Genomic DNA, 13,394 nt, shown 5'->3' with positions numbered 1-13,394 from the left:
CCCATTATCGTGCCTCCTCAAAGATGAGGCGTCGATGCCAGCTCCGACAAAGTAATCCCACCGGGAGGGGGAGGCGTGAGCGGGCCCCGGCGGCAGGGCCAGCAGTCAGTCGGAGCTCGGAGAGTCGTACTCCGACTTGACCCCCCGAGATCCTGACCTGCCAAGAGAGCCAGTGCCGTTGTTGTCCTCCTCGTCACTATCGCTAGAGGAGGGACATTCGGCGACGCTCGAGCTCTCTTCGCAGCAGCCGATACGCACACCTGAGCGCCCATAAAACTTGAGGATAGCATATTATCCTCCGCTAGCTTAAAGCGGGGGATATGCCCATCCTCGAGGTTGTGGGCGCGGGCAAAGGCTTTCCAGCCCCGCCCGAGCATCATGGAGCCACGTTTCGGGTAGTCCACGTGCACCTGCATAGCACCGTGGGAGCAACCGTACGCCCGCAACCACAAGACAGGGAGCTTGGCGGCCTCCATCGCCCTAGCAAAAGGGCGAGGGGGTGCAAATGGTCCCGAGGGACGTCGTGCAGTTCCACGACGAACTCCAGCGTCGTCCCGTCCGAGTGCCCGCCCCGCGGAGGAGAAGACACAGGTGTTGGGGTAGCACTCCTCCTCCCCCGGCCATGGCCTCCGCGACGACCGTGGCCCCTCGCCTCTCCGCCACCACGGGCGCTCGTGCCGCCCTCCGCAGTTGCGGCCCCTAAAGTTGTGGCGTGATCCGAGTGGGATCCCCTTGCCGCCCTAGCGGCCGATGGTGGCCTCCCTCACCCCTAGCCATGGTTAGTGGCGAGCGCCACCTGGAACTAGAGAAGATTCTGCAGATGCAAGCTGGGGGTGGTGAATGTTTCAGGAGTTGATGGATGAGTTTCAGGAGTTGATGGATGAGCAAAAGCCCCTCGCTTACTTCCTAATTTATAGGGTGAGGCACGGGGGGCTAGCTTCCCTCACTCTAGAAACCGCCGCCCCTCCCGCCCAATCACCCATGATCACGGGCGAATAGGGAACCGCCCTGCTACACCAATGCATGCGGGGGTGGGCCCTGCCACGACTGCGGCCTTTATGGCCATGAACGCCACTTGCCTGACCATTACTGCGCATGCTTCACGCGTGGTAGTAACGCGTCGGGAGGTGGGGAAGCTACTATGCGCGCACTTCTCCACCTCGCGCGCTCAATGCGCGACGTGGGGAAGGGCCATCTACAACGGCTCCGAAGCTATAGAGTCCCCTGCCAAGGAAGCCCGTGCACTACTTTGGGCCTGGCCCAGCAACGCCCCGCGTGCATGCGTGGCCCAGGCCCGGGGGCTCCTATCGGTGCACTAGAGACCGGGGTCCCTTGTGCCCTAGACTTGTGCATGGGCATCAGCGACGCCCCTGACAGCAGTGCACATGGAAGAACTGCAGGAAGGCAATTCAAGACCCACCGAGGCCACGCCCTTCCCTCCCTCCAGGGGCGTGAAGTACAAGAGCTCCAGATGCAAGGCCCCGGCAAGCACCCACCCCCCTCGCTGGGAAGATTCCCAAGGCCCCAGCAAGCTCACTGCGCCGGGAAGGCTTCCGAAGATTAGCAAGGCCCCGGCAAGCCTCCCTTGTCGGGAAGGCTCGCACAGACTGGCGAGGCCCCCGGCAAGCCCTCCTTGTCGGGAAAGTATTCAATCCCCCGGCAAGCCCTCCTTGCCGGGTAGGTGACCAAGTCATCCGACAGAGACTCCATGCTAGCAAGCCCCTTCCGCTCGCCAAGTGTCCTCCCCCGTTTCTACCACGATCCGACCGCTCCAACGCATCCTTCATGCGCCAGCACAAGACCCAGGTGTCGATTCACTTAGGTACGTTTCGCGACCACCTTGCGGCAAGTCAGGGGTCGCACAAGGCATTTACTGCCCCTGACACCACCAAAGAAGAAGAGCGGTGAACAGTGTTCACTGTGCACCCCGTGAGCACATTGTTGGTGACCCCTTTGCCTATAAAAGGAGGCCCAAGGCTCATTCTCAGGGGTTAGACTTTTTTGGGATCGGAGACTCCCTAATCACCTACTAAGTTACTGTAGAAAATCACCCTACAGTAAGCACACAATACAAACTAAGCATGAGTAGGGTTTTACGCACCAAGTGGCCCGAACCTGGGTAAAACACCTTGTCGGTATTGATCGCTAGTTCCGCTCTCGACGTCGTACCTCTCTCTCCCCGCCGAACGATCAAGGGACTCCTCGAGTTTCCCATAGGTGTCGGGTTTTCCCGACAATATGAATTACACATGTTTCATGTATATTTTGGTTTTAGTTCAAAAAAGAAAATTGGCCCCCTCTTATTTGCTTGTCATGCTCCGCCACTGTTTGCAGGGCAGCAAGCCAAAATATCCTATAATGTTTGATATCATGCGTCCATCAGGAATTGGTCACTTGTTCAGCATGAAGGTGCCTCCCAATTAACATGATCGTGATGCAAGCTCGATCCCCGCCTGCTCGAGCACCATTGTTGGCTGCCAGTTTTTCAGCCATGCACGCACTCGCTTGGGAAGCTCTGTCAGGAACCATCACGCAATCCAGCCTCAAATTGATCATTTTCTCAAGAGCACACATGCAATTCAGAAGTTCGTCACAATCCTTGAAATGTCAACACCTCCTTGTAAACAAGCTAGACATTACAGTATGTTGTATTAAAAGGAGCCACTTTCCTAATGGCCTTGTGTTCGCAGCTAACATGCTTCATATTGCACTGTGAATCCAGTTTTCAAGTCAAAATATGTTCATGATCCCATAAATTATTATTATTTTTGCTCAAAAATGTGATGCGTCATGCGAGTGGCCACATGAATATATACAATTGGTACATGAAACCCAAACCGTGTGCAACAGTCACTCAAAATCAAAAGGATAAAACATGAAGCATAGATCCTTGACGATAAGCAATATGTCATTCCTTCGACAATGACTAAACATTCCAACAATCTATACTTACTTCTACTAATTAGAGACTCCCAAGAAATTACCACATTAATCAGTAATTATGAGCCGTTAATCTGGTGGGGCCAAATTATTACGGCGTAGATGAGCTTATAATTTTCGGTTAAAAAATGGCTTCAAGGCACGTGATTGGGCTGTGTCGGTTGTAAAATAGTCCACATGATGCAAGAGCCCACACGATGCAACTATTAATTTACCGACACTTTTGTTTAACATTAACTATTAATCTATCGATCTTTCCTCCCATAATAAAAACAATCTATATCTCTTCAACAAAAAAACTCTATCTACTCATATACTCTAACTGCCTCCTTTCAAAAGACAAAATAAAAAAATCTATCTTTTTTTTATCCCGCAAAATCCTGGTGCTGCAGCCCTCCTGCATCTCCCATCATGTATGACCTGTGTGGCAACGCCGCCGTGGCACCGGATCCAGCTCAACAACTCATGACCTGCAACTGCAGGACCGGCGAGATGTGCTGGGGCATTGCCTTCACGCAGCTCAACGACTCCTGAACTGCAACTCTAGGACTGACGACTTTGAGATGTATTGAGGCATTGCCTTCACTTAGCTCAGGGGGAGCCTGTACAAGTAGTGGCTTCTTCAACACCAGCTAACAGCAGGGTCTACACCATGGCGCAGTGCAACTCATCAAGATCGAGTGCAGCGGCACACTGGCCACGTAATTTAAAGGCTCTCTTCGTTGTTCCTTAATTTTTCTGTTAAATCAAACACCAATTTATACATGGGCAATCTCATAGGGATGATGCTCGGCACCAGAACACAACACGTAGATATAGATCAAGCTGGCATCGACAACGTCGGAAAGCTCATGTACGAGTTTTGAGGCAATGGAGACGGTGATTTCTAATGTGCATGGGACGACGGCCGTGGGTGATTTCTGTTGTGCAAGGGACGATGGCCATGAGAAATTTCTCTTGGTTACTTATTTGCTTCGAGTTAAAGTAATATACTCCAGAGGAACAAAAGAGAGCCGTCAAACTCTAATGTACGGCTGATTTTGCTAAATACGGACCAACAGAGTTGCCTGTCATGGACTGATGATGGTGAAATGATGGAAATAGACACAACAATTGAGAAGAAGCAATCTTCATGTGCAACGCTGCTGACACTGATCAGCTCCGTCATATACAGGTCGTTTCCTCATCCACTCATCAGTTTCTCTCACATTTTTTACATGCATGGTCTTCGTACACATATGCGAACGATTTGCTGCCTCCCATGTCCACATAATAATATATTACTAACAAAGGATGTTCTTCTTAAGATCTCATTCTTATTCACTATGGAAAATAGAAAAAAAATATCAAGACACCCCTAAACACAGGACAGAATATGCAAGCCATTTATCTGGATGTATTCATCTATATACAAGTGAAATCATATAATAGATTTCAAGTTCACAATTTGTGACTCGCGTGTTGTGTTGTGTTTTCCAAAGATTGTTATTGTCATACACGGATTTTCCTAGGGCCCATATGTCGTACAATTTTTTGCTAATGCTAGATAGATTAGCTATGGCTATGGATGTCGTAGACCACATTCCGAGACACGATAATTTTTCTCCTAACAAATATTAGTTCTGAAAATCTTATCTTTGAACTAAATATGCTCAAGCAGCCAATATGTATGTGCATGTAAAATAAATAAATCAAATCACTAAAACATTTTCCAATCAAGTCATTGCCGGTGAAATATTGGTAGTAAAAATCTCAGTATGATGTAACGACACACCATGGTATAGTAGATGCATATGACTTTTTCGCATTCTTAGGTAACCACTTACACTAGAATAATGCATGTTTTGAGTAGCAATAGTACATAACTTAATTAACATGTTATTCAAACATAGATAATTATAAACTTATTACTTATGCTTACACAAAACCAATATGTTAGAAAAGGGGTCATATTGGCAAACGTCAAAACATATGGTTGCAATTCTTCTTTGAAAATAAAATTAAAAGGTATCATGATACAAGACTAAGATATTTCCATTGTGACTAAACTTTGTTAGATATTCCGTCCCGCATGCATGCATGAGCAATTTTGTTAAAAACTTTGCAATCAACAACTTTTGGAAGGTAAATGAAAAACAAATTGTCAGAAATTGGATGAACTACCGAAGTATCAGTTCGGTTGTGCTCAGCTAGCTTTACCATAGATTTTGCATTGTCCAGGATTTTACGTTGTTCAGGTTTTGTTTCAAACAACATGCTTTTGTTATGCATGTGGATAGATCCCGTGAAAGCAATTGGTAACATGATATATACTAGCCGTATAAAGCTTCTGTAGCGAGTGCCACTGAAGTTATGTCGAAATGCATATTAGGTCTTGCTATTGATGTATAGAACACTACTATTTTAACACCTTTCTGCATGAATATAAATATCTCGAGTAAGTTACACCTTAATAATTTTAGATTTACTATGTAAGTAGGTATATATATGTCTAAATATTTCTATTATAATCGAATTAGTATTTTTCTTATGATGTTTATTCATAGCCAACTATTGCACTCATCCACAACCTTCAGCTTCAAGTTGAAGACACATAAATTTGCCATTCTTCGATGTACTTTATGTATATTAACCATGCATGATACCGTGATTTCTCCCGTGCAATATATGTACAACCAACAAACTAGGTTCAACAAGTAGTTCCTTCTAAAATTTCCCTCAAAATTCATATTTTATTTTCCAATTTCCAGTTTTATTATCTCATATTTGGTAACATAATATTTGAATTCACGACATATAGGAATTAGTTGTGAGATGTTAAAATTTGCATTTCCAGTTCCTATACATTTAAAACTGCTACTATCTACTCCCTCCGTTCCTAAATATAAGCCTTTTTAATGGTTTCACTAGGGAACTACATACAGATGTATATAGACATACTTTAGAGTAAAGATTCACTCATTTTATTTTGTATGTAGTCCGTTAGTGAAATATCTTAAAAGACTTATATTTAGGAACGGAGGAAGTATGATAATATGGAATGTAATTCAATGTTTAACTACTTTTGTATTTTTTTTAAAAAAATTAGCCCGTGCGAATGCATGGGTTGCCGACTAGTATTAATTAATCCTTCGTAGAGCTAAGACTGACATGAGTCCTATTTCGGGATCACGAGAGAGCTTATGTCAGGACGCAGGTCAGAAACTAAACACCCTTTACTAGGTGTTGACCCAAAATTAATCATCTAGTATGAGTACGATGCCTAGACGGCAATGCAACTTTATTTGTCATTTCACCAAAAATTGATTCCTACACCAATGGCACAACCATCTGGTGCCTCCTCTATACCACCCAAATGTAAGAAGATGCCCGCCTTATTGAAAGATGCTGCTCACTGAGCCGTCGCGGTGAACACGACACATAGTTTCTGCTACAAGGTTGTCCATGGAGAGCACCATCATCTGAGGGAAGCATTTGTCCTCTGGTAGCATGATGGAGTTCATCACTATAACTTCCTCAAAGATGCCCCTAGAAGGCCTTTCAACTGCAGGTGGGTTGCAAAGTCAATTGCGTTACTGGAAAGGGTGAGAGTATGTTCACTATTGATGTATGTCAATGCACAAAACAATGGAGAGTAGAAAGAGAACAATAATGTTACTGAGAACAGGCTTGTATTCAGTTGTTTAGTATGGTCAACTATATTCATACACTTTTGTTTCATGTAAACCTTAGTCATACATAGATGACAATGGAGATAAAAGTCAAGATTCTCCCTGAGGCCTCTTCCTGCCTCAAAATACACAAGATTTCAATGCCCGGGATAACATCTGAAAGACTCAGATTCATTTATATTCCATTTACATTCGAGAGGTTCACAACAATTTTGTTTCGTTCTGCCTTTTCTGCTTGCATTTTTCCTTAATCGGGTTGCAAAATGATGGATTCCACAAATTATGATGATAAATTTGATAGGATTTCATCAACCAGATGCAGAGGCCAGGGATCATCCTCCTTTTCAAAAAAAAATGTGATAGGATTTATCTAAATTTACTCTAAGACAAACGAGTACTCGACTTTGTGAACTTCATTTTTGCATAAACTCTAATAATAATAATAAGGAAATCGAGAAACAGCAACAAAAATACAAAATCACTACTATACTGGTAAAAGAGAAATCAAACCCATATTTCACTAGGAAATTTGTGATCAAAAGAACATTAGCTACGAAACTGATTTTTCTGACCACCTTGTTAAGACTCCTCTTGTCTGAAAAGGGTAAAATGCTAGCTTCTTTTCTACGTGGGCCGCAAGTAGAATCTCATAGTTTCTCAGACATCAAGAACATATGTCAAGAACATATGTCATGATTTCATAGTTACGCTTAAGAAATCAAGAACATATGTCATGATTTCATCAGTATTGACTGAGTTTGCATATAGTGGTAGGAAAGACACAACAAAAAGCAATATATTGTGTCGGCTGTCGATTGTAGACTAATAACATCAACACTACTCCCTCCGTTCAAAAATACTTGTCATGAAAATGGATGCATCTAGAATCCATTTTTATAAATTTATGCGACAAGTAATTCCGGACGAAGGGAGTATATTGTAGGCATTAAGGTATCGACCAAAATTCAAGCATGAGGACACCATGTGTGCAACAAGCATAAACAGCCTACCAAGGTGAACTTGCCGAGGGCCATAGACCTACATTATAGACAACCCGCCTAATGGTTGGTGACTAATATGAATCATGAGTTATCATCTAGTAGTACATTGGAGCATCATTGTGATCTTAATGTGAGAGTGGTTGTCTAGCCGATGGCCTCCATGATAAATAGTACTCGTATTTACCTAGAGCAGGCCAACATGACCAAATCCATCTAACTATGTGAGAATTGTAGCCGGAGAAACAGAAGGAACTAAAAAGGCATGTTTTACGGGCAAGCTACGTGTATGTCGGATAGGAAAAGGAGGCATCTGGAATCAACGGCCTCTCGGTTCGCTTGCATCTCCCCGAGTCGTGCTTCAAGAAAGTGAACCATGGTCATAGTCAAGCACACTAACGTTCAAGAGATTAGAGCACGCGATGCCCATCGTTCATTATCTACGTAGCAACCTCAGTTCCATAGGAACATGGGCAAAGCCAACACACCCGCAATCCTGGACAGCTAGTAAGGATCGGCAGCGCTGGGTCAGCCTCTAACCTTTGCAGGGCCAACATATCCTATACAGTGTTTGATTTCATGCGTCCATCAGAAATTGGTCACTTGTTCAGCATGAAGGCGCCTCCCACCTAACATAATGGTGTTGCAAGCTCAATCCCCGCCTGCTCGGGCACCACTGCTGGCTGCCAGTTTTTCAGCCATTCACGCACTTGCTTGGTCAGCTCTGCAAGGAACCTTCAAAGCTCTCCGGATCATTGTGCAATCCAGGCTCAAATTGATCGTTTTCTCAAGAGCACAGGTGCAATTCAGAAGTTCATCACAATCCCTGAAATGTAACACCTTGTAAACAAGCTAGACATTACATTATGTTGCATTAAAAGGAGCCACTTTCCTAATGGCCCTGTGTTGGCAGCTAACATGCTTCATATTGCGATGCTAAAAAAACATGCTTCATATTGCACTGTAAATCCATTTTTCAAGTCAAAATCTATTCATGATCCCACAAATTATTCCTTTTTCACTCAAGAATCAGATGTGTCATCCAAGTAGCCAGATGAATATATAAAATTGATACGTGAAACCCAAACTCTATGCAACAATCACTCAAAATAAAAAGCACAAAACATGAAGCATAGATCCTTGATGATAAGCAATATGTCATTCCTTCGACAATGACTAGACATTCCAACAATAATAATCCTTCGCAGCGCTACGAGTGACATGAGCGGACCACGAGAGAGCTTATGTCAAGACGTGGGTCAGAAACTAAACACCCTTTACTAGGTGTTGACCCAAAATTAATCATCCAGTACAAGTACGATGCCTAGACGGCAATGCAACTTTATTTGTCATTTCACCAAAAATTGATTCCTACACCAATGGCACAAGCATCTGGTGCCTCCTCTATACCACCCAAATGTAAGAAGATGCTCGCCGTTATTGAAAGATGCTGCTCACTGAGCCGTCACGGTGAACGTGCCAGATAGTTTCTGCTACAAGGTTGGCCATGGAGAGCACCGTCAGCTGAGGAAAGCATTTGTCCTCTGGCAACAGGATGGAGTTAGTTACTATAACTTCCTCAAAGATGCCTCCAGAAAGCCTTTCAATGGCAGGTGGGCTGCAAAGTGAGCGTTAGTGGAAAAGGGTGAGAGTATGCTCACTTTTGTGTAACAATGGAGAATACAAAAGAGCAATAGTCGCAACTGAAATCGACCCCAGCGTCATGCTAACTTCAGAAATAAAGCTACTCCCCCATATTAATGAACAGTATACATGCATTCAATTATTTATTATGGTCAACTTTACACTCCCATTTTTGTTTCATGCAAACTTTATTCAAGCATGCATCTCAATGGAGGTAAGAATCAAGATTGACCCTGAGGTCTCTTCCCGCATCAAAGTACACAGGATGTTAAGCATATGAATGACTTGGGATCAATTATACTCTGTTTGGGATTCCAGTGGTTTATAACAACTGTTTCATTGTGCCCCTTCTGTGTTCTTGTTTTTTCATAATCATGTTGCAAAAAAAAATGGATTTCACAAATTAATAACAAATATGATGGGATTTATCTAAATATACAAACTTCACTTTCATGGCAACTTCAATAATAATAAGGAAATCCATTCCACAAATCAAATTCTATTAACAAAAGAGTAATAGAATTTGCAAACTTCGTTTTCATGGCAACTTTAATAATAATAAGGAAATCAAGAAACAGCAAGAAAAATACAAACTCACTGAAAAGTTAAATCAAACCTATACCAAACTAGAAAATACATGGTCTAAGAAAATTAGCTAGGAAACTGATATTTCTGACCACCTTGTTAAGACTCTTCTTGTCTAAAAATACTACTCCATCCGATCCAGCTTTGAACTAAGATTGAATTAACCTTAGTTCAAAGCTGCGACACTTATTTTGGATTGGAGGGAGTAGCTTCTTGTCTATGTGTGCCACAAGTAGAATCTCATAGTTCCTAGAACTTATATAACTTTATAGTTACGCTTAGCAGGAATCAAGAAAAAATGCAAGGATTTCACCAGTCGTGTCTCACAGTCTCAGTTTGCATAGTCATAGGAAAGAATCAACAACAAAGCACTATATTACGTGAGTTGCCTGCAATATGCTAATAACATCAATACCAAGTTATAAGCAATGAAGTAACTATCAAAATTCAAACCTAAGGACAGCATGTGTGCAACAAGCATAAACAGCCTCTGCTCCCTCCTGTTTTAACAATGCTGCTCCGCTAGTAATTGTCCCTGTTTTAAAGAAAAAAGTGGGGCTAAATGACAAAGAACACACTACAAAGTATGTTAAATTTCAATCAAAAACCAACAAAGAAAATATTGCTAACCTGCTGTGTCAATCATGTCATCAACCATGATAGCAACTTTCCCCTTCACATCACCAATTAAGTGCATGACCTGCAGGTGATCACAGATAGGAGTTTGAGATTATAATCTACCATTTTCACATGATCACTTCATGAACTATATGTGGTCACTGCTTAGTCAAGGAGTCAAAAAGTGGATGGCTTTGCAAAATGCAATAAAGCATCCAGCTAATTAATCAGCAGATGATAAAAAGGTTATATTAGGACACATGTCTAACACTATGCTGTAATAAGAGTAGAACAAAAACTGAACCGTGTGCATGCAACTCTGCTATACAAATAGAACTGATGAAAAATAGAATATATACACTCCAAAGAAATCAATTCTTACCTCTGACAGATTGTGACCCTGTCTTCTTTTGTCAACAATAGCTAAAGGGGCGTCAGACAATTTCTTGGCAAATGCACGTGCTCTAACAACACCACCCACATCAGGAGAAACAACCACAAGATCCTTAGAAATTGTCTTGCTAGCAAGGTAATCCAGAATCACAGGCTACACAAAAGAATATCTGTTCACTAACAGTTTATCAACTCAAGTTCAGCTAAGGAACTTCTTCGAAAGGGAAGACGGTATTTATACATTGTAAAGGAAGTGGTCCTTCCTGTTCTGTTAACAGTACCTGTCCATATATATGGTCTACAGGAATATCGAAGTATCCCAATGCTTGTGCAGAATGCATATCACATACTATGACACGATCGCTGCCAGCTTCTGTGAGTAAATTTGCAGCCAATTTGGCAGTAATTGCTTCACGTCCTTGAGCCTGCATTACAAAAGAAATAAACTCAGCATAGCAAATTTTCACACATCGCACAAAGGGGGCAGGAACATATTCCCTAATTGAGGGCAATATGCAACTTTAAACTCCTTCCCCTTCAAACATCTGACTGGTCGGTATTAAGTAGGCCAAACAATGACCGAATAAGGTGTCCAAAAGACCAAAAAAGAGGTTGGTTCACCAAACAAGTCTTTAGAATAGAAGAAACAGTAGCGCAAGAATTAAAATACACTGCACTATTTAAAATCTTTACAAGGAAAACCGCAGTACGTGGATATCACATTCAGTTGCATTGCCACGGGAAAACAAATTGAAAAGGCAATTAGATATCTTTTGTCATTGAACGGATCTGTAATTAGATATCATGAGCTGGGAAGAAGCAAAACCAGTTAAATAAATCTGATATACTTCACAGCTTGGTTACACCAATAAATCACCAACTTCTTACAAAGCAATCAGACAGTTTAATCATTTGTTCATACCTTTCTGTCTGCTCTGGCATATCCAAAGTACGGAATGACAACGGTAATAGATCGTGCCGATGCCCGCCGACAAGCATCAATCATGATGAAGAGCTCCATGAGGTTCTCATTGACAGGAGAGCAAGTGGGCTGCACCAAGAAGACATCACAGCCCCTCACGCTCTCTTGCAGTTGCACGTAGATTTCTCCATCAGCAAAGCGCTTGATAAGGATCTTGCCAAGGTCCACGCCTAGATAAGAAGCAATTTCCTGAAGCAATATACAAAAAAAAAATCATACATTTTAGAAGTACAAGTCAAATAGGTCGTATTCGTCAGCGTATTGAATGATGCCACAAACAGACAATCATAACATAAAGTGTAAACATCTGATAGGTTTTGGGCGTATATTCTTGAGTGGCTGCATTGCAACTGCGGCGCGCGGCACAAACCCCTTTCCCTTTCGTCATCATCTAAAAAGGGCCAAACTCAAATGCAATGACGAAACTATTATTGAATTCTGAAATTATTCCTGTCCAACCAGTACGAATCAGACCCCCCATACTGCTAGAAATCGGATAAAAAGGAACTTTTTGAATTATCTTTTCGGTGACAGGGAGCGGCGGGAGAGGGAACCCCACCTGCGCGAGCGGACGGTTGGCGGTGCCGGAGAAGATCTTGAGCCTGGAGTCGCGCGCCTCCTGCGGCAGCGCGGCGAGCCTGGCCTCCTGCGCGGGCGCCTTGGGCGTCCAGGGCGCGGCCCACGGGTCGGCCCCGCCCATCCGCTTCCCCGCCTCGACCACCCGCAGCTGCTCCGCCGCCCCGAGCACGCACCTCTGCGCGCAACCCAAACAAACCAAACCAGCAAATCAAAACCACCGCCCCTCAAAACCGTGGACAGAACTGGGTTGGGCGCTCACCGGCGCGCGGAGGCGGGAGGCGCCGGCGCGGGACGCCGACGAGGAGGACAAGGACGCGCCGTGGCGGCGGGAGAGGAGCAGGGAGGAGGAGGGCGACGCCGCCGCGGTGGCCGCCATGGGGGGCTAGGGTTCGGGGAAGATGAGTGGGGGTGGGCGGGCGGGCGGTTGTCGGAGTCCGGGCCCTCGGGAGGAGGGGGCGGTGGCGCGGTGGTCCGTGGTCTCTGTCCTGTGCTGGGGGAGGCCTCGAGCCGGGCGATTACGGGTGGGGTTTATATAGAATCTTGCTTCCTCGTAGCCGCCTCCAATCCATTCGCCGTGATGGGCTGATGGCAATCACAATTTGCGCCTTTAATCCGGATGAGGATATGCTCCGCGGTAGTAGTACGTTTCTTCTTGCCTAAAAGTGGTGCGATCCGTATTAACTCGGAAGAGAATAAATTGGTGGCCGTAACTATGGAGAAGTTTGATTTGAGGATTTTAAAAAAAAAAAAACTGTTGCGGCAGCGAGACAAACTGTATGCAGCTGCTTGAGCCAAGACGTGTACGGGTTGCTGCAGTGCGTTGTGTAGAATCCATGTTAGTCTAACATTCTATAGATAAAATAAAATAGACTCTCTCCTTTTTTTGCACGGGAGTAGATAAAATAAAGTTGGAAACTGAAAGAAAACATTCAAGCAAATGTAAAATAGAGAAAAATGTCGGTGTGACACAGGACTATCGTGACA

General features: G+C 43.9%; 1 protein-coding gene across 1 annotated transcript; it reads right to left on the bottom strand.

Moving 5' to 3' along the window:
• Positions 1-8,730: 8,730 nt before the first annotated feature.
• Positions 8,731-13,036, bottom strand: LOC123408793 (ribose-phosphate pyrophosphokinase 2, chloroplastic-like). The gene is made up of 8 exons (XM_045101835.1): positions 12,670-13,036; positions 12,391-12,585; positions 11,772-12,020; positions 11,131-11,274; positions 10,839-11,003; positions 10,469-10,538; positions 10,292-10,373; positions 8,731-9,227 (listed from the first exon to the last, which is right to left on the bottom strand). The coding sequence occupies exons 1-8, from the start codon at positions 12,784-12,786 to the stop codon at positions 9,047-9,049; spliced, it is 1,203 nt and encodes a 400-aa protein (XP_044957770.1). The 5' UTR covers positions 12,787-13,036; the 3' UTR covers positions 8,731-9,046.
• Positions 13,037-13,394: the final 358 nt, after the last annotated feature.

The sequence above is a fragment of the Hordeum vulgare genome, chromosome 7H (assembly GCF_904849725.1).
Source record: "Hordeum vulgare subsp. vulgare chromosome 7H, MorexV3_pseudomolecules_assembly, whole genome shotgun sequence".
Lineage (NCBI taxonomy): Eukaryota > Viridiplantae > Streptophyta > Magnoliopsida > Poales > Poaceae > Hordeum > Hordeum vulgare.
Note: the sequence above shows the minus strand (reverse complement) of the source record. Positions and strands in the feature narration are given on the sequence as shown.